Source organism: Chelonia mydas, chromosome 10, assembly GCF_015237465.2.
Source record: "Chelonia mydas isolate rCheMyd1 chromosome 10, rCheMyd1.pri.v2, whole genome shotgun sequence".
NCBI classification, from domain to species: Eukaryota; Metazoa; Chordata; order Testudines; family Cheloniidae; genus Chelonia; species Chelonia mydas.
This window is the reverse complement of record NC_051250.2, coordinates 67,384,101-67,405,560: the sequence shown is the minus strand read 5'-3', so window position 1 is coordinate 67,405,560 and position 21,460 is coordinate 67,384,101. Positions and strand designations below refer to the sequence as shown.

General features: G+C 43.6%; 1 protein-coding gene across 2 annotated transcripts; it reads left to right on the top strand.

Moving 5' to 3' along the window:
* Positions 1 to 6,542: 6,542 nt before the first annotated feature.
* On the top strand, positions 6,543 to 20,714 carry CFAP161 (cilia and flagella associated protein 161). 2 transcript variants are annotated; one of them, XM_037911555.2, is made up of 7 exons: positions 6,543 to 6,718; positions 13,510 to 13,599; positions 13,786 to 14,024; positions 15,678 to 15,762; positions 17,535 to 17,693; positions 19,132 to 19,205; positions 20,249 to 20,714. In XM_037911555.2, the coding sequence occupies exons 1-7, from the start codon at positions 6,632 to 6,634 to the stop codon at positions 20,442 to 20,444; spliced, it is 930 nt and encodes a 309-aa protein (XP_037767483.1). In that variant the 5' UTR covers positions 6,543 to 6,631; the 3' UTR covers positions 20,445 to 20,714. The 2 variants fall into 2 exon arrangements, with proteins under 2 accessions (XP_037767483.1, XP_037767484.1); XM_037911556.2 differs by lacking the exon at positions 17,535 to 17,693 and having other exon boundaries at positions 6,544 to 6,718.
* The last annotated feature ends 746 nt before the right edge of the window (positions 20,715 to 21,460 follow it).

Sequence of the window (21,460 nt, the reverse complement as noted above, 5' to 3'; positions counted from 1 at the left end):
GGTAAATTTTAAATGGGGTGGAACACTACCTAAAAATTCCTTTGATAGAGACCTGGCAAAGAGTCATTTCAATAAGACATTTCTAATCACACCCTTTGCAATTACAAATGAAAATTAAATGTAAACTCCCCACTTAACCAGTAAAATGGCCAGCTTAGTATTTTTAGGAAGGATGCCTTGGACAAGCCCGGTAGGCCCCAGAAATAAAAAGGTTTTAAATTGTCTAAAATGCCCTAATCCTGTTTATATGCTACCCCCTCCTAATCTACCAACTTTCCCTGAGAGATTTAACACCATGGGCTCTTCTTTAAGTTCTCCTGAGTTATGTTCATCCAGTCAAGTAGCAGAAATTGACCCATCACAACTAAGCAACACAACTTGAATTTCAAATACTGAATAGCAAGTATTCCCATTTTAAACACTGAGTATGTCTACACTGCATAGAAGGTGTGATTGCAGTTTGGCTAGGCACACCTGCACTATCTTTAATTTAGCAAGCTCAGCTAAATGTAGCACTGAAGACATGACAGCATGGATCCTCAGCATGGGCTAAAACATTAATACATTCCCAGGATTCTGGGAAGGCTTGTACAGCCTGCACTTAAACCCATGCTGTTAGTTTTAGCCATGATAGCTCAATTGAAGCTAGTGTGCAGGTATGCTTACCCAAGCTGTAACCACTTACTTGACTGCAATGTGGATATACCCACTGTGATGGGTTCAGTCACAGAGACCCCCTTGGGACTGCCACCTGATATGCTAAGATGACCTCTGAGCCCATTTTCCCTGCCAGCTTGGGACTCAAGAACCCTTCCTTGTTGAGCCAGACACGCTAGCCTGCTGCAACCCAGACTCAGGGTCTGGTCTATGCCCCCAAAGCTGCAGACATTAACCAAAAACTGCTCAGTAGGTCACCTATCTCCAGCACCCAGACATCCAGTTCCCAATAAGTAACCCCAAATAAATCCATTTTACTCTGTATAAAGCTTATACAAAGTAAACTTATAAACTGTCTGCCCTCTATAACACTGACAGAGAGATATGCACAGCTATTTGCTCCCAAGGTATTAATCACTTACTTTGAGTTTATCATAAACAAAAGTGATTTTATTAAGTATAAAAAGTAGGATTTAAGTGGTTCCAAGTAATAACAGACAGAACAAAGTAAGTCACCAAGCAAAATAAAACAAAACACGCAAGTCTAAGCCTAATACATTAAGAAACTGATTACAGACAAATCTCACCCTCAGAGATGTTCCAATACGCTTCTTTCTCAGACTTGACTCCTTCCTAGTCTGGGCCCAATCCTTTCCCCTGGTACAATTCTTGTTAGTTCCAGCAGACATCTTACGTGGAAACTAGGGGTTTTCTCATGACTGGGACCCCCCTTTTTTCTGTTCCACCCCCTTTTATATCTTTGGCACAAGGCAGGAATCTTTTGTCTCTCTGGGTTCCCACCCCTCCTTCTAAATGGAAAAGCACCAGGTTTAAGATGGATTCCAGTTCAGGTGACATGATCACATGTCACTGTAAGACTTCATTACCCACTGGCTGGCACACACGTATACAGGAAGGCTTACAAGTAAACAGAACCATTTACAACCATTTGTCCTAGTCAATGGGAACCATCAAGATTCTAAACCACCATTAATGGCCCACACTTTGCATAATTACAGTAGGACCTCAGAGTTATACCTCATATTTTCAGTTTTAGATCCAAGAATGATACATACATACAAATATGATGAACACACTCGGTAGATTATAAGCTTTGTAATGATACCTTACAAGAGACCTTTTGCATAAAGCGTATCCCAGTTACATCATATTTTTACACTTATAAGCATATTTCCATAAAATATTATGGAGTGCAAAGTCACACCCACTGTCTCAGATAGACATGTTCTGAGGAGGTTTAAATGAGAGATTAGCTAGAATGAAATTATAAATGAGGACTGGGTAACCTGACCCACCTGGAGCTCTAGAATTGGAGCATAGGTGGCAGTACAGCATACCACTAGAATGTTCAAATTGCCCTCTTTTTCTCTAAGTAGGTTCTTTCGATTCCAAAGAAAGACTTAAAAACACCAGCTGGGTAACCAGCGCAGCGATGCATGTTTAGTCCAAATCTACACTAAGGAAATTCCCACACTTATATTTACATCAGTAGACTTATAGCAATGCAAACTCCTAACACAGAAAAAGAAAAAGGAGTACTTGTGGCACCTCAGAGACTAACAAATTTATTTGAGCATAAGCTTTCGTGAGCTACAGCTCACTTCATCGGCTTATGCTCAAATAAATTTGTTAGTCTCTAAGGTGCCACAAGTACTCCTTTACTTTTTCTGTGTTAGGAGTTTGCATTGCTGTAAATCTACTGATGTAAATACAGACTAACAGGGCTGCTACTCTGAAACCTGTCCTAACACAGAGATGCTCACCAGACTTGGGGTGTGTCAACAATGCAATCAAAGCAGCTAGAAATATCTGAACTAGCTTTAATCTAGTTAGTTCAAGTACCACAGCAATGATGCTGTGGCAGCAGGGCCTCAGCATGGGCCCTACAAGTCCCGCTGGAATCCTGGGTAATTATGCAGGTGGGCTAGTCCAATTCTTGATGGAGTTTAGACTCCTAAGTGTCAAAACCCCTGTTGAAAATAAGATTTGGGGTCCTAAATTAGTTAGCTGTTGCAGTGCTGACTGTAGCAATGCCTAAATAGCTTTAAATATGTGGGCCTTCTTCATGCCTATTGAAGCTGGGCTGTAGTTGTACTAACGGCCTACAGATACGATAGAAAGCTCTATAGGTCATACCAAATCCCCATAACCATCTAGCTCTCATTTAAGTTTTTTCTTCACTAACAAAAAGATGAGGATGAGGAAAAGGACTGACTTTGTGACAGCAGGGAAAAGCTGGAGTGGCATCCCTCTTATGATAATGCAATTTGCTCTTTCTTCTCTAGCACATTTTAAATAGTGAGTACTTTTTACTAAAGAAAGATTATTACCTGTAAAACTAAGAATGAGAAACAGTCATGCTCCCTTAAATCAACACACCTCCTCAAGTCTGATTGATTATATTGATAAATTAATCAATCTGGCAAATCCTTCTGCAAATACAGGGTGGAACCCTGGCTCTATAAAAGCCAATGGGAGTTCTGCCACTGACTTCAACAGGAGGGGGCAAGATTTCACAAAAAGTATTTAATAATTCATAAACTATTTTTCATTAGATGCATTTTGTTTAACATATAACAAGAAAAATCAAAGTAATTTGCATTACATGCCCTTAGCCATGCTTGTAAGAAAGATTCATTTTATGAACTTAATTTTCAATAAGCTCTTTTTATTTATTTTTCAGAAGATATTATGAAATTAGAAGTGAAAAATTTCCAAGTGGCAAGACAAGACTCATATTGGTTAGAAAGTAATTTTGCTCTGTACAGCAATACATTTACTTTGTTTTTTGTGTGTAATTTACACATACATATATGTATGCAAATTATAACATCTGTATAAGAGAAACATAATCCATGAGAAACCACATAACATTCCAAAACTGACATGTATTAAAACGATGACAGCTTGCTGAATTCCCAATATATTCTTCCACGTCTGGCAAAAACATTGTATGGTTTTATAATAGTCAATAATGCATATTAATTAAATACAGAGTTAATTCTGAGAAGAAAAAAAAGACAAAACAAAAGATTTCAAATTTCATAGCACTGCACATTAAAGAGATAAGAAAAATTAAGTCTAAATGCTACTATGTTACATGCTTATAACTAAAATGCTATATATACCTACATAAGCACGGAAGTAAAACTATGATAAACAAACCTAATTAAACCTTTGGTTCTGTGAAAACAGCTCAGCAAAATACATGTTGCATTAAGTGCTTACAACAAATTATTAGTGAAGCAGGAGTTCAATCAAAGCTGTATGAATCCAAATACTTTAGGCTGCACACCACATGTGATGCTTCTAAAATCCATGTTGGTCATTGGTCCTGAGCCAAAATGAATGACATTTTCCTGCCTATTTAAACTAAACAATAGAAAAAAGGACAGTGTTCTAACTTCAGGGTCATTACAACACAGCAGTTACGTATGAAAATTTCATTGATCAGAAATGGCCACAGAGGGGAGCTATTTCTACAAGAATGGATTTTACTTTGTCTTGTTAGGCCTTGGATTATGCTAAATAAGAAAGCAAGCAATAAGGAAGGAAGTTAGTTTTGGCATAGAGGCAGCAAAATAAATAAAAAAAATAAAAAAAGAAATCCACTTTTCCTATAAAACTATTATCAATCCTATAGCTGACATTAACATATGGACCGCTGACCTTCATGAAGAGAAATATTCTTTTCTTTTTTCAGAGTAACAGCCGTGTTAGTCTGTATTCGTAAAAAGAAAAGGAGTACTTGTGGCACCTTAGAGACTGTTTATATACTATTAGATATAGATATATTGGATACTATTAATTTGGGCTTGAATAGAGACTGGGAGTGGCTAAGCCATTATGCAAGGTAGCCTGTCTCCCCTTGTTTTTTTTCCTGCAAAACCCCCCCCAAGACGTTCTGGTTAAACTTGGATTATTGCTGTGCACATTGTAAGATGAGCTGTTGCCAGCAGGAGAATGAGTTTGTGTGTGTGGTTTTTGGAAAAAGGGGGGGGTGTGGGGGGGGTGAGAAAACCTGGATTAGTGCTGGAGGTGACCCACCTTGATTATCATGCGCATTATAAAGAGGGGTTTCAAAGGGGGATGGGCTGTTGCCAGCAGGAGAGTGAATTTGTATGTGTGTGTGGGGGGGGGAAAAGGGTGAGAAAACCTGGATTTGTGCTGGAAATGGCTCTACTTGAGGATCACTTTAGATAAGCTGTTGCCAGCGGGGGAGTGAGGTGGGAGGAAGTTTTGTTTCATGGTCTCTGTGTGTATATAATGTCTTCTGCAGTTTCCACGATATGCTATGCATCCGATGAAGTGAGCTGTAGCTCACGAAAGCTCATGCTCAAATAAACTGGTTAGTCTCTAAGGTGCCACAAGTACTCCTATTCTTTTCTTTAAAATTTTTCCAGCTTAAAATCTGTTTACATTCTTTCACTATAAAATCAATTTCACAGCTGTCTGATAATAGTTTAGACTACAAATACCCAGATTTATATCACTTTTCCTATTCTTTCCTCTGCATCATTTTGTTTCAAATCTCAGGTCATCACAAACCTAAACATTTTTTAAAAGAAAGTCAGTCACCTAAAACTTCTGAACTCTTAGATCTCCTTATATAGTATTAGTGTTCTATAATTGTTTTACATATTAACATTTCCCCTTAATCAATAAATAGATTACATCATACAGAATTTACCTTAAAGCTTTACTTTAAAACTATTTTACTAAGGGTCATTATAATGGGAGTATCAACTGAGAACAGTACAGAAAAATGTCAGATATAAAGCTGTGAAATCCGTCAGCAAAATTTGACACAAAGTCCCCCACAAATCAATCCATGCTCTCTATATGTGCAGCAATTCCTTGGCACACTTGAGTAAAAGAGGAAGATGCAGTCCTAATTCTGAACGTTCACATTTATCTGGGTTTATAAGGGATTCTGAAAGTTACATGAACATTTTCCCTAACTTAATATAAACATAGACAGATGAAGAAGAAAAACTTTAAAGAACACTGAGGATAGAGATGGAAAGACAATGTGATCAGTGGAAGAAAGGATAGAGCAATCTAGCTAAAGTATATCCAACAAGCTCATCACTAGCATCTATAGTCTTTTCAGTAGTAAGGAGAACTTGATTGCCACAAGCCGATGGCTGTCAAGAGTACATAATACCTGTAGCTGATTGAAAAGCCAACACTTTCATTAAAGTCTCTCTGAACCTGTTTTTACCATTTGGGGGGGGGGGGACGGACACAATATTTTGCAAGAAAAAATGCTCCAACCAACTCCAGTAACAGCCCTCAGAAATGAGTGAAAATACAGGGTGAGCAACGCAGCTCAACAGTACCTTGGTGCAGTGAAGGGGCTGCTCCGGCTGCAGCGTGGAGGTGTTTTGCAGGCCAGTGTCTTGGAGCAATGCAGGGGGCAGCACACGCTGCAGCGTGGGGGTGTTTTGCAGACGCTGGGGGGGCAGGTACAGGCCAGGGGCAGCTCACCAGAGTTCTGTGCCTGGGCACTTTTGGCGACAACTCCTTTTCTTTTGGCCACACCAGCTAAACAAGCCTGCCTGGGATATGCCTCCAGCCAGATCCATGGGGAGCAGGCGTGATAGCGCTGCAGTGAGCCCCCACCGCCCCTGGTCTGAGATGGGGGCTGCAGTGGGGGGCCAGCCACCCCTTTCCCGGCCTCAGGGAGGGAGGGCAGGGAGGCTCTACCCCAGCACCAGCCCACTTTCTCTCCAGCGGCACTGGGAAGCTGTTGGAGCGCTGGGAAAACAGAGGAAACCCCCGCCCCTCACCCCTCATTGGCGGACTCGTCCCTCGAGAACATCCAATCCCCAGCTAAGACCGTTCCCTTGGCAACCAGTAAACTCTCCGCGGCCTAGCGGGCTCGCGTGCAGGGAGAAGCCTGCCCGGAGCCGACTCCACTATTGACCCCCCAAAACGGAGCCCCCCCAACATGAACGGCCGGGCTAGCTTGAGCGGCAAGCCCTACAGCGCGGGGGTGCGCATCGCCAATTGGAACGAGGACACGTACTTAGAGGAGGTACCGGAGCCGCTGCCAGTCCCTAGGATGCTCCCCCCCCCACCCCCTCCGGCGGGCTGGGGGCGGCCCCACCTTTCTTCCGTCCCCATTCCCCGCCCCGCCGCATTTTGGGCAGCACCCTCTACCGCTTCCTCCCCCCCCCCCCCCAGCCCCTTGGGTTAGGCAGCAGCAACCCTAAAGCCGGGTGGCGTCCTGGGCGGAGGGGGCATCCCGGTTGTTAATCCGGGGTGGGAAGGAGACCGGGCAGCAGGTGCCCAGCTCCTTAATCCCTAGAGCGGCAGGGCGCTGGGTGCCCATGGCGGCTGGGACCAGCGGGGTCAGCCCGGTCTGTGACTCCGGCTCTGGGAAGGGGCCAGCGGGTCCCATGCAGGCGCTGCTGCCAGTTCAGGGGGGAACCTTCTCCCCTGAACCCCGGAGACTCACTCCCATCTCATTGCGGCTTGGGGCCTGGCTACACACACTACAATATTAAATCGACCTCATTTACCTCCGCATACAGCCAGTGATTACATCGCTTGGGCGCGTCGACTCTTGGCTCCTTGGGTCGGCGGTGCGCGTGCTCACCAGGAGCTTGTACCGCCCGTACTCCGTGTGGGGCACTGTGGGACGGCTTTTGAAAGCCAGTTGTTCCGTGCCGGAAGTTTTTCCCTCAGCAGTATCCGTAGGGTGCCGGCTCTGGCGCCCCCTGGAGTGGCGCCCTCATGGTGTGGTATAAGGAGCACCACCGGCTCCCTCCACCCTCATTTCGTTCTTGCCGCCAGTGACGGTGCTAGAACATCTGCTGCTTCGGCTGGCGTTGTTTCGTTTTCTGTTCTTGTGAACTTTGAAAACCTGTAGTAGAGTTGTATGTAGTTAGTAGTTTCTTAGTTACCTTTAGTAGTAGTTCTCAACTTTTCGTTAGTCCCAAACGGGACTGAACCAGGGGACCTGGCATGCCCTGGTCTCCAGGCTTTAAGCCCTGCGATAGCTGCAAAAGGCCTATGCCTGTCAGCGATCCACCAGCTGCCTAAGGTGCTTAGGCGAAGGGCACATAAGTGACAAGTGCCGTATCTGCAAGTTCTTTAAACCTAAGACCAAGAGCGCTGAAAGCGCTCCTAATGGAGTAGGCACTCACTCCGGCACAGAAGCAGCGATCCGATTCCACACCAAGTACTGCGGCCTCCATGCATAGTGCTCCGCCAGCGCCGTCCATAAACTAGCACTGGTCCCCTTCCATGGCTCTGGGGAAGAAGACGAAAAAGACTGGGAGGGGAAGATCTCCTACCTCCTGTAAGGGAAAGGAGAGGGCTGGGGGTGAGCCATGACCTGTGCTGGGCAGCTCAACACCCCCTTTGGGAAGGCGGGCCCCAGTTGAAGTTGAGCGGTGCAGCCCATCCCATGCTTTGCCTGCAACCCCAGGTAACGGTGCAGGCCCTAGGCAGCTTCAGGTGCCGTCAATGCTCAAAGCTCTTCGAGCAGCTCAAGAGATCCAGATGCTCCCAGTGCTACCCACACCGGCTCCCATGTTATCCGGTCTCGGGGAAAACCCACGTTGGGACTTATGTGTAACTCCCTACCTTAGCGGTACCGATCCCCATCGAGAAGGAAGCATTTGCCCGCCCAAAGCCGTCATGCCTCAGGACTGGAGAGGCAGGCTCAGCGGAGCCCTCTTCAGTCCCTACACCAGGGGCATTGATCGAGGGACTTGAGGCATACCTCGCTGGTAGATTGGTGCAGACCCTCTGAGGCATGTGCCACCCGGCAAGAACTCCGGGACCGGCCCCGACCATCTCCAAGGGCCAGGGACTGATCCCGGGACTGATTGGACACGAGAGACCGCCAATCACCGGGCCATCATCACCTGTCTCCAAGATGGTGGTTACCCTATTCAGAATGATCCTCCCAGCAACTGGCCCATCGTAGCTCTCAGTCCCATTCAACGTCCTGGTACCGGTCGAGTAGCGTGAGGCATGACTCACCAGGTATCTGGCGCAGATCCGCCGAACGCTGTAGGTCCCCAAGAGCCCGATCAAGACAGTCTCACTTGGGCAGGTCGGCTTTGGGACGCAGCAACCAGCACCGGTTGGACAAGAGCCACTGCTCAGCCCAATCCTGGTCGCCCAGTAGTGACCACTCTGCTGGTAGCTCCGGCTTGGAACAAGGTTCCTTGACTGTGGGACAAGCCCTGGTACTGGCAGTTCTGACTACATTATTAGCACAGAAACCTGTCCCATGGCCCCAAGCGCAGTGGCCGGCACCATGGTATTCGTGGAACCCTTGAGGGTTTTCCCAGGCTGCCCGATCAGTGTTGGGAGCCTCAGAGAGGCCAGCAGCCTCGGTATCCCATCCCTCTCCGGTGCACGAGGCTTCAGGGGGTAAGACCCCGCAGGTCCAGGAGGACCCAGGGGAGCAAGCTGCTGGACCACCAATGGACGTGGAGGTTCCCGCAGCACTGGCATCATCCTCGTTCTCACCGGATGAAGCTATCACAGGGTCCCCTCACCCAGTTCCTCAGGATGATGCCAAAGCGCACCAGGAATTTTTGAAGAGGGTCACTTCTAACCTGGGGTTTCAGGCAGAGGAATTGGAAGAGCCCTCGGACTCTCTGTTTGATGTCCTCGGCTCCTGCGAGGGTGGCTCTACCCCTTCATGAAGGGGTTTCCAAAATCCAAAATGCCCTGTAGCAGACCCCTCTTCCCTGCCCCCATCTCTAAAAGGGCTGAACACAAGTACTGTGTGCCAACCAAAGGGCATGAGTACTTATACTCCCACCCAGCCCTTAATTCCCTTGTGGTTGAGGAGGCTGGATCTCTTTGGACGTAAGGTTTATTCATCTTCCAGCCTTCAGCTGAGAGTGGCCAACCACCAAGCCCTCCTTGGCCAATATGAATTTAATATGTGGCAAGCCATGGCCAAGTCGAAGGGTCACTCCCCGAGGCTTCCAAGAAGGAGTTCCGAGCAATCCTCAATGCAGGCACGACTGTGGCCAGGGCAGCCCTCCAAGTGGCATCCGATGCTGCTGCTGCTGCTGCCCGCACTATTGCTTCCGCTATCTCCATGCGGCAGGTCTTTTGGCTGCTCCTCTCTGGGTTGTCCACCAAGGCCCAGCAGTCAGTGCAGGACCTGCCCCTTAATGGCGGGGCCCTATTTGCAGAGCAAACAGACAGCAAGTTGCGTGGCCTGAAGTACTCCCGCACCACCCTGAAAACCCTGGGTCTCTACGTCTCAGCCCCGGCGCATAAGCGGTTCAAACAGCACCAGCCTCAGGGCCAGGGGAGCCAGCCTCAGCAGGACCAGCCCCATAAACGAGCCAAAGGTTACAAGTGCCGCATGAGCCACTCGCCTCCATTCGTCAGGCTCAACCCTACAATAAGCAGGGGTCCAAATGGTCGTTTTGACGATGCGCCCAAGGGCAACCTACCAGCCTATTCCCCGGATCCATCTTTCCCAGTGTTGTCCGACCGCCTGTCCACTTTTCTCCCGGTGTGAACTGCTATAACTTCGGACCACTGGGTCCTCTACACAGTGGAATGGGGTTATACCCTCCAGTTCCTTTCTACCCTCCCTTCTCACCCGCCTTTCCTGTCCCTCTTCAGGGACCCCTCTCATGAGAGTCTCCTTGCACAGAAGGTAAAGAGGTTACTACAGCTGGATGCAGTGGAAGAAGTTCCTCTGAAGTACAGGAACAAGGGGTTCTATTCCTGGTACTTTTTAATCCCAAAGGCCAAGGACGGTCTATGGCCCATTCCAGACCTGTGAGACCTCAACAAATACCTACAGAAGCTAAAGTTCCTCATGGTCTCTCTGGCTTCTATTTTCCCCTCCCTGGATCTTGGAGACTGCTATGCCGCCCTCGACTTGAAGGACGCATACTTCCACATAGCGATCTTTCAAGGACACAGACACTTCCTCCGGTTTGCGGTGGAGCCCCACCATTACCAGTTTATAGTCCTCCCATTTGGCCTGGTGACAGCACTGAAGGTGTTCACCAAAATGCATGTTGGTAGTAGCGGCTTACCTCAGGTGCCGGGGTATCCAAATCTACCTGTACCTCGATGACTGGCTCGTCAAGGGCAGCTCCAGGTCTCAAGTCCGAAAGGACTTCTCCTCGCACCACAAGTGGTCACTCCATCCAGAGGTAGCCTGCATGATCTTCGAAAGGCGGGGAGCTCCCCAGGTGGACCTGTTCACTACCAGACAGAACAGGAAATGCCACCAATTTTGTTCTCGAGAGGGTCTGAGCAAGGATTCCCTCTCCAATGCCTTCCTCCTGATGTGGTCAGGGAGCCTGATGTACACGTTCCCTCTGATTCCACTCATCAGCAGGGCCCTGGCAAAGATCAAGAGAGACCAGGCGCAGATTATCATGATCGCCCCGGCATGGCCTCACCAGCATTGGTTCGGCACGCTCATGAGCCTTTCAGCAGCCCTTCCGTGGCCCCTGCCCAACCGACCAGATCTGTTATCACAGGACCATGGTCACCTCTTACACCCCAACCTTGGGTCCCTCCTCCTCTTTGCATGGATGCTGTGTGGCTGAACCTGGAGGAATGGACCTGTTTGGAAGGAGTCCAACAGGTCCTCCTGGAAAGTAGGAAGCCCTCAACTAGACTGATTTACCTGGCCAAGTAGACGAGGTTTTCCCTCTGGGCATCTGAACGGTTCATCTCTCCCTTGCGTTCCTCCATATAGGCTGTCCTGGACTACCTGCTCCATTTGAGGAACCAGGGCCTAGCACACACTTCCATTAGAGTGCATCTTGCAGTCATCTCTGCTTTTCATCCGCCAATCCAAGAACAGATGGTGTTCTCCCATGACATGACAGTCAGATTCTTGAGAGGGCTGGAGAGACTCTTCCCGCAGGTATGGGCTCCTGTCCCACGGTGGGATCTTAACTTGGTCTTCTCTAGGCTGACTGTCCCGCCCTTTGAACCTCTGGGTTCCTGCTCCCTTTCCCATCTGTCATAGAAGGTCGCGTTTCTGGTGGCGGTGGCATCGGCAAGGCAGGTCTCAAAAATTAAAGCCTTGACCTCAGAACTGCTGTACATGGTCTTCTACAAAGATAAGGTTTGGTTGTGGCCCCACCCGGCTTTCCTGCCAAAGGTGGTCTCCACCCTCCATATGAATCAGGATATCTTCCTCCCGGTGTTCTGTCCCAAACCGCACAAGACCAGTGAAGAGAGGCGTCTTCACGCCCTGAACATCTGGAGGGCCTTGGTTTTTATTTATAAAGTTCCAAGCCTTTCCGTAAATTGACTCAACTCTTCATCGCTACAGCGGATAGGATGAAGGGTCATCCAGTGTCCTGGCAGAGGATTTCCAATTTGACCACCCTGTTACGACCTGGCGGGGGTTCTGCCACCGCCGATTGTCAGAGCCCACTTGACAAGAGCTCAGGCGTCTTCGGCGACCTTCCTGGCGCACATCCCTATCCAGGACATCTGTAGAGCTGCAGCATGGTCCTCTGCCCACATGTTTACCACTCATTATGCCATCACTCAGCGGACCAGGGACTACGCTGGGTTCAGCAGAGCTGTGTTGCAATCTACACATCGGTGAACTCCTACCCACCTCCAGAGCTACTGCTTTGGAGTCACCTAATATGGAATGGACATGAGCAAGCACTTGAAGAAGGAAAGACAGTTACCTGTTTCATAACTGGTGTTCTTCGAGGTGTGTTGCTCATGTCCATTCCATGACCCACCCTCCTTCCCCACTGTCAGAGTTTCTGGCAAGAAGGAACTGAGGGTGGGGGGAGCCGGCAGCGCCCCTTATACCGCACCATGCGAGTGCCACTCCAAGGGGCATCAGAGCCAGTCCCTTACGGATACTGCTGAGGGAAAAACTTCTGGCACTGGTGCATGTGGCGAGCACACACACCTAATATGGAATGGACATGAGCAACACATCTTGAAGAACACCAGTTACGGAAAAGGTAACTGTCTTATGTAAGCAATGCAGTATCTACACCAGTGGTTTTCAACCTATTTACCATTATGGGCTGGTGCACCTCTCTATGTGTTATATGGGCCTCATCAACGCAATATATATATACTACCTGTAATGGCCCGAAGGATGTCATATGGGCCACAGTTGTGTGCTATTTGGTCTGCAAGCGGGCTGCAGGTTGAGAACCACTGGTCTACACTAACACCGTGTTGACCTAACTACATCAACATTGACTCTGTGCTTCTCATGGAGGTGGAGTTATTAAGTCTGCGTAGCTGGGCAGTTATGGCAGGGTGAACGAAATTTTTGTGAAGACACTTACATAGGGCAGGTCTATACTACGGGCTTAAGTCGACCTAAGTTATGCAACTCCAGCTACATGAATGTACCTTAGGTAGACTTATGGAGGTGTCAACTTACCTTATGCTTCTTCTTCCGGTGAAGTACCGGAGTTGACAGGAGAACGATTGGTGGTTGATTTAGTGGGTCTTCACTAGACCCGCTAAATTGACCCCCAGTGGATCGATCGCCGCACGTCAATACCCCGGTAAGTGGAGTCAAGCCCATAGATAGGTTGACGTAAGCTGCCTTAAGTCCACCTTACACTGTAGAGTAGACCAGGCCTTGGTGTAAAGGGAAGTAACTCCATTGAAGTTAATGGGTTTACCCTCAGTGTAAAACTAGTGTGAGATCAGACTCAGGTTCCTGGAATATTTGTGAGCCACCTGCCACAGATGCACCTATACATTGATTTCCACCTAAATGGGGCCCTTTTAAAAAAATATTTAAATTGCATTTAAAGCCGAGATGATTTTAAAAAGGCTGGATACTATGTTTAATTTCTCACTTTTGTTTTTGAACAGGACCTCTTGAAAGATTTTTTGTATAAAAGAGAAAAAGGTGAACTTCTAATACAGAAATCAAGGAGACTTAAAAATAATCTTTTAAAGCAGGTAATGAGTTCTTAGCCTTTCATCCATTCCGCTTCACCGCTTATAAAATGTTGTTGCAGTGAATCGTTAGCATCTGTGTAGTGAGAATACGATGTTTTAGCATTCTGTATGATACAGTACAATAATTTCAATAATTTTAAAACAAATTGAAACAGTCTATACAAATCTATGTATATTTTAACTTAGATGCAACTATCAGTTTCGAAAGATGGATTTATTCACTTTGGAGACACTGTGATGCTTTTGAGCCCTGAAAACAAGAAATCACCTACGGAGAATTACTCTGCAGCGTGTGGCAATCTAACTTTGGCTGTTAATCCAGATGATATAACAGTACATACGTCTGAGTCATTGCAAGTCCCCTGTGGAGTGAGTGCAGTGAAAAGTGTGAACCCTGTTGGTCGAAATGCATTTCATATCCTAAGGTGTGGAGTCTTGCATTCAGTAGATTCAGTAGTAGTTAAACCCTTGTTTTACGGTTTGATCTTATTTTGTGAAATAGACAATGAACTTCCTTAAAAATGAAAATCAATGTGTCACAGAACATTTTATTGATTTCAGACTAATGGCTTAATTTTTATTACACATTAGGCCCGATTCTGTTCTCATGCCAGTGTGCATCCAGTAATTCCAATGAAATCAAAGAAATTACATCAATATAAATCTGGTGCAAAAGCAGAATCAGTCTCACTGTATTTATTTTTCATAAACTAACAAATATTTTAAAGTTGAATAAATTCTATAGCTTATTTTTGACATACAGCAATATTTTTAGTTAACAAAGCATTTACAAACATAACTAGTTACCTTGCATGGATGTTATGAGAATTAGTTAAATCTTACATACTTCCTTCTTCTGTGCAAGAACATAAAAGAGCAAAGAGTGGCTCTCTGCCCTGACATGCTAAAAGTTGAGCAGTATCTCTGGATAGTTCTTCAGAATGTTAGAAAAGATGGCATACTAAAATTGTAAACTGTTTGGGGTAGAGGCTGTCTTTCTATTATATGTGTACATAAAGCCTACCACTTCTGTGTAGATAGGAATGTTTTCATGAACTAAAAAGAAATTCCAAAAATATTTTTTTATTTATTTAAACATTCTCTGCTGTGGGTTTAAAAGCCAAATGTTGTATCATTGTGCTAATGGAAGGGAACTAGATGCTGACATTGACTGGAAACAAAAAACCTGGATCTGTAAACTCACCAAAATCTAAAAAAGTAAATAAACAGCATAAATTTTGTAAAGTTAAATTTATTTTTAAAATTATTTCAGAATTGGTAATATAGATAAGGGAGAAGATGATGTAATTTTAATCTGATGGCCTAGTCATAACCACTGAAGTGGATGATGGGGACATGTTGTTGCCCTGATAAATGTAACTACAGGACTAAAGCATTTTCAGTTTCCTATCTTTTTATGAGGTTGTACCACTGCCTAGCAGTGCCCCTTTAACAAAATACATCAGTGTTGCGGAATAATACTTATGATCAAAGGAAATGAGTTAACGTTACTGTGGCAACTTGACTTTTGAATATAAATTCTCAACTTTGACATTTCATTAGCAGAGTTTATTTTTATTTTTGCATTGAAATGGATGATAAATCGATATGAAAACTAAACAACATGATAAATTACAGGGAAACATTCCTTTTGCTTTTTGGCAGGGCTTTTTCAGATACATGAATTAAACATATAGATTGGGATTTTCAATGGAGCCTAAGGGAATTAAGTGCTGAACTCCCTCTGAATTTCAACAATATTTGTGCACCAATCTCCTTTGAAAATCCCAGCCTATGTGTTTAATGTATGCAGCTGAAAAATAGCATTGATAGCCTAATTTTCCACTCTGAGGATTACATATTTATGTAGTAAATTATTTAAATTCCAACGCTTTCTATAATGTATTTTCTAATAGCAACCTTAATAATAAGCAGTGACACCAGCCTCTTCTATAATAAATAATTCTGAACACACACACATAAATATATATATATATATATATATATATACACACACACACACAAATCAATGCATATGGCATATTTCAATTTATATGGTTCTTTTCCTATGTTAACAGTGTTGAAGGAAATTCTATGGGTGAACCCATTAGATTTGGGCAGAATTTTGGTCTTGGGGCAACAGGCGGTTTTACCGATCAAATGGTAAGTCAACACAGGTGTAAACTGAAATTGTAGTACATATTGATACTATAAATTAGGTTACTGTACATATTTTGCATGCTATTTTTATGCAATAAAATATGCAATAGTTATTACTAAGCAAAGAATGAATCTGGAGCACTTCATGTGAGGAGAGGGGATTAGCTATATACTGTAGAGCAGTGGTTCTCAAACTATGGGCGCCGCTTGTTCAGGGAAAGCCCCTGGCGGGCTGGGCCAGTTTGTTTACCTGCCATGTCCGCAGGTTCGGCCGATCGCTGCTCCCACTGGCCACAGTTCGCTTCTCTAGGCCAATGGGGGCTCCAGGAAGAGCGGCCAGCACATCCCTCAGCCCGCGTCACTTCCCACAGCCCCCATTGGCCTGGAGTGGAGAACTGCGGCCAGTGGGAGCAACTGCACTGACTGTCAATTGAGTTAATCTGCACCTACACCAGTGTAATTGAGATAAGACTCTGGTCCCCTGTCTCCTGGCCAGTAATAGTGTGACTGTCATTTGGTCATATTCATAGCATATATGTTTAGCTATCAATATATTAAAATCTACAGTACACATTTGCATAGAAGGTACCCTATAGCCAAATCACCATCCTGTATGAATAAACTATTTGGGGCTTTCAGAAAAAAATCCCCCTAAAAACAAATATTTACTTGCATTTCCTTATCATGGCTTGTCTCAAATGCAACACCTACTCAGAGATCTTTACCAAATTTCTAGGGATCAGGAATGCAGTCCAGGACTATCAAACTCAGGTGATTTGAGTGAGGGACATTTTAAATATCTCATGAAACACACCACAAAATGCAGGAAGGCTGATGTTTTAAACTCTGCCTTTAAATGAATTGAGAACAAGAGACTCTCTCCTGCAAATGGAAGAGACTTGGCAAATCTGGAACCTGTGAATGAAAGTCTGTATTTTTTAAAGTAAGTAAAATGTTAGTGTCTCAGTCTGAGTCAGGCAGCAGGATTCTAGTAAATGTTCATATTGTGTCTGTTCAGAAGACAGGAAGAGTGCAGAATCAGAGGACAACGTACAAAGCCACAATAAGTACCACTGATAGATTTTTTTTGGCCCAGCAACCTTGCCTGTATCTTTGTAATCACAGTGACCTTTTGGAATGCAGATCTCATTTATATATCAGTGCTTAACTTCCATAATCTCGCTCTTTTTGAAGTCACTTGTTCAATTTGAATGCGGCACACTATTCATAAGCTCATCAGTCATGTAGTGTCTGTTATAGTTAAGAGTTTTGAATTCATGAGAATTGACTGACTGACTTTTCACAAAGAATCTGCTCCTAGTGTTGAAAAAACAGTTGTTTTTTATAACTGCTATATATTTTGGGTCCAATCCAATGCTCATTTAAATCAGTGAGCATTGGATCAGCCCTAACAGTAGAAGCACATATTTCAACAACAGAAATACAATACTACTTCTGAAGTAAAAAGGTAACCCCATGTTTTTACAGGTATTTTTTGTATACTCTTTCATGTTGGTCTTACACTTCTTTGCTTGCACAGATATACAACTCTTCTTCACCAATTTTTGTTTGTTTGTTTCTGGAATAAAACAGACTCTGTGCTCAAAAAGAATCATTTTTGTAAACAATTGTTAAAAACTAGTTGAGTGTTTTAAAATTATTTTATATAAATTTGTGACATTGCTAAATGCAAACAATTGTTCTTTTTTCTGTAGTAACTTAGTAGTTTAATCATTTAAACTTACATTGCCATTCATGTATGTTTCCATTTACAGTTATATCTTGCAAGTGACCATAAATCATTTGTGAGATTTGCTAAAAAATCATACCTTCAGCAAGTGTTTTTAACAGATGAGCTCTCCTATCTGACTTGCTGGCAAGCTACCTTTTTGGATCCACAGCTGCGTCTTGAATATGAAGGATTTCCAGTTCCTGTAAGCAATTATATAGAAAGTAAAACAATAGTAAATATTAAGAGTATTTAATTAATGCTATCAATAAACCATTTAAAAGAAAGTTGCACCCATTTTATTGTCTGCAGTATTCTGAAAGTCATGGTGAAAAGCAAATTTTTCCATATATAAAATGTTAACTGTTATTACGAGGGGAAACTGCCTGACAATGATAGCTAATTGTTAGAGTAGGAGGCTAGGATTCAACACTCTTGGGTTCCCATGCTAACTTTGGGATTGACTTGCTGTGCAATTAGGATAAATATTTTGGCCAAAATTTTAAAAAGTGGCCATTGATTTTGGGTGCCTCAGAATCTGGAGTTGAATTTGTAACCCCCTCCCCCCCCCTTCTGAATTTCAGAAGCACTGAATATCTGCAATTCCACTTCTAACAGTAGGAGCTGTGACTGCTATGTACTTCTGAAAATAAGGCCCACAGAGCTCCCAAAAATGGAGGTACCCAAAATCAGTGGCCACTTTTGAAAATGTGGCTGCTAACCTCAGTATGTATCTGTAACTTGGATGTAATACCTACCTCACAGAGGTGCTGGAAGCTTAATTAATGCTTCTAAAATGCTTAGAGATCCCTCAGGTAAGACCTTTATAGTTCAAGGGAAATGTGAAGTAATGATATTATATTATAAATATAACTGTTCCTCCACTGCCAGCCACTACTTCTGTTGTAATATATTTCTATTAAGTTTCTGACTCTCAAAACCTGGTTAAAATTATGTAATTGATTTAAGACTATATTCTCTTTTCATGGCAGTTTTAAAAATATTTTTAAACAGGTTAATTTGAGATCAATCCTGTTGCACTTTAAAAATAAATTAAAAGTGCTCTTTGCAAAAATGTAACAATGCAGTAAAAATCTATTTTTAAAAATGCAGAGGCCCCAATTCTAGACTGTGCTCCAGCACATTTTATTGTGGAAACCAGAAGGATCTCTCCACCAGGAAACACCCAGTGAAACTGGGATTCCTCTGGTGGCATAGGACCATTCCGTGGCTTTACACAGCACTGGAGCATGCCCACGAAGGAAAGAAGTGTAGTGGAGGAGAGAGCTTTGAGCAGAGGGTTGGACTAGGTGACCTCCTGAGGTGTCTTCCATCCCTAATCTTCTATGATTCTATGAGTGGGAATAGCCAGAATGCTATACATTCAGCTACTGTGGGCTGCTGGATGGTCCCTTGGGGATCATTGCAGTTAAGTTGTAAAACCAGTTTATTTACACTGGGGGCTGGACCAGCCCAGACAGTCCAGTATCAATGAGGTACAAAGCGGCCCAGAATCAGAGCTTGTGTTTTTAACATGTTATATTCACTAACTCAAAACATTTCACTTGCACAGCAAAAAGACTATTTAACAGCAGTCTTTAAAATGTCTGTGAAAAAGATTCTTTTGTTTATTCTTTCTCTAGGCAAACACTAAAGTCCTTATCACTCATTGTCATACAAATCGGGGTTTAGCAGTTCCTAGGAACTATTGGCTAAGGTAAGTGTAATTTATGACAATAAAAATATCAGGGATGTTTTTCATTAATCATGATATAATGATGTACAAGTTCAGTATAGTAAGAATATAAGCAATGAGACAAGTCACACATTTAGTGAGAAAACAAAAAGAGTGCAGAACACTCTCACTCACTCTCAATTCATTGTCAGGCTGTAATTTAGTTCTACCCTGGGTCTCCAATCAATCGGCTCAACCTTTTTCACATTTTCCCCTCAGATTTCCAGACTTCTCTCTTTCTTGGATGGTTCAGGTCCTCCTTTGGATATGCTGACCAATTGTAGTCCTTTATTTGGAGAGCAAGTTGGGTCTGAGGAAAAATATATTTTAAAACAATGCAGGAAATTGCATGTAGGATACATAGAACTGTCACAAAAAACAAGTTAATATATTGGTGTGAGTGTAACTTCTGCATTGAATTAGTATTTTGACTCTGCATTGTTCATGAGTGTAACAATTGTTTCTCATTTAATTCCAAACAAAATTCAACTCAGAATCTATATCAGACCCTCATGGAGGCCTTTGAGGCAGAAAGTTTGCTGCGGTGAGGTTGAAATGGTGATAGCCAGGGAGCCTGTAGTACAGCCCCCAAATTCGGTAGAGTTGGCTGGGGAACTGGGTGTTTTCAGTGCAAGCCTATATCAATCAGGCACCTGTAGCACCCCAACTGAAAAGAGCTGCCATTCACCAGTGGAAATTCTTAAGGAAGGCAGGCAGCAACAACACCTGCTCTTCCTCAGAATGAATGAATACTCCCTGGAGTGCTTTGGGATTTAGCTGGATGAATCTGGACCAGTGCTACCTTTTCCTCTTGGCTTTTGATTTCTAAAATTATAGTTGACAAAGTTTTTTAAAATGCATGAATAATATGGCTTAATAAACCAAAAACGATATGAGAAAAGGTATTTGCAAATTGGTTAGAGGAGTAATTTACAGTTTATAGTGACTCACCGTTAACTTTGGAGACAGAGAGAATGGAGTGTATAATCATTATGTCTAGCCGTGCTACTATTTTCTCTTGACAGGTCATACTTTGGAAAGGAATATGAAGTCATCTGTCACACCTATCTGGATTCCCATAAAGCTGAAGAAGATAAGAATTACTGGTTAATAGTAACTGCGAATCCCAGTGATGATGGAATTACTATGTTTGACAGACCTAAGCCTCCCTCAGAGGAGACGAGAGAGAGAGAGAAGAATGAACTTTATGCAGGAACATAGAATGTAATAGTCCAAGGTCAAAGAGTTTCATTTTATTTATGCTTTCACAAAGTGAAAATTTTAATTTTGATGACGATAATTAGAGCTTTGAGTGCACTTCACACTTTCTCTATTCACATTCCATTTTTAACCCTAGATTCATTTATTTTATAAGTAGTTATGAAAATCTGCCATTAATTACACTGGGAAACCTCACTGAAGTCAGTGGGGTTTTGCTTAAATGTAACTGAGGACAGAATTTGGTCAATAAAATTGGTGATCTATATACAAGCAAGGCTTGATTTTCCCATTTTGACATTCACTGATGGTAACAGATGTGTCAGAAATTAGTAACACTCATGGATTTTCCTTAACTTAACAGTCCTAAGAACTTATTTAACAATTTCTTTCAAAATAACCCACTGTCTTCTTTTTAAGGATAATGGATATGTGGTAGTTTCCAAAACATTAAAAGCCAACGGCATGCTCTTCGGCACTTAAAGGCCAACTCAGAGGAACCTTAAGTCAGTTGAACTCACTCTTTCCTGTGGTTAGCACAGCATTGCCAAGTGTTCAAAAATCATAAATCAGGCCTCAAAAAATTGGCTTACAAATCATGACTTTTAAAAAAAATAGTAATGTTTACTAGTAATTGTAAAATTCTTTACATTTGCCTTTTGGATTTCGAGCCTTTAGGAATCACGTATTCAAGCTTTTCTCCACAACTGCAAGGCCTACAGGAATCATGCAGCTGTCTCTGGGATGGAAGAGCAGCAGCACTTAGAAAAGCTATTGGTGCACAACAAGGGGAGGAAAGGGAATTTTTGGCCAAAGGTACTAAGACAAATCTCTATTCTTATAAAAATGGCGAGGAATCTTTAATGTCCATGCAATTCAGACAAGACCTTGGTTTTTAAAGTTTTACCAAAATAAGTTTCAAGTAACTCTGCAAGGGCTGATTTGACCCTGTCATGGTTCCGAGCTCTATTCCTAGAGTCTGTCTGATTCAAACCCAGTGCCTAGGACTTTTGAACCAC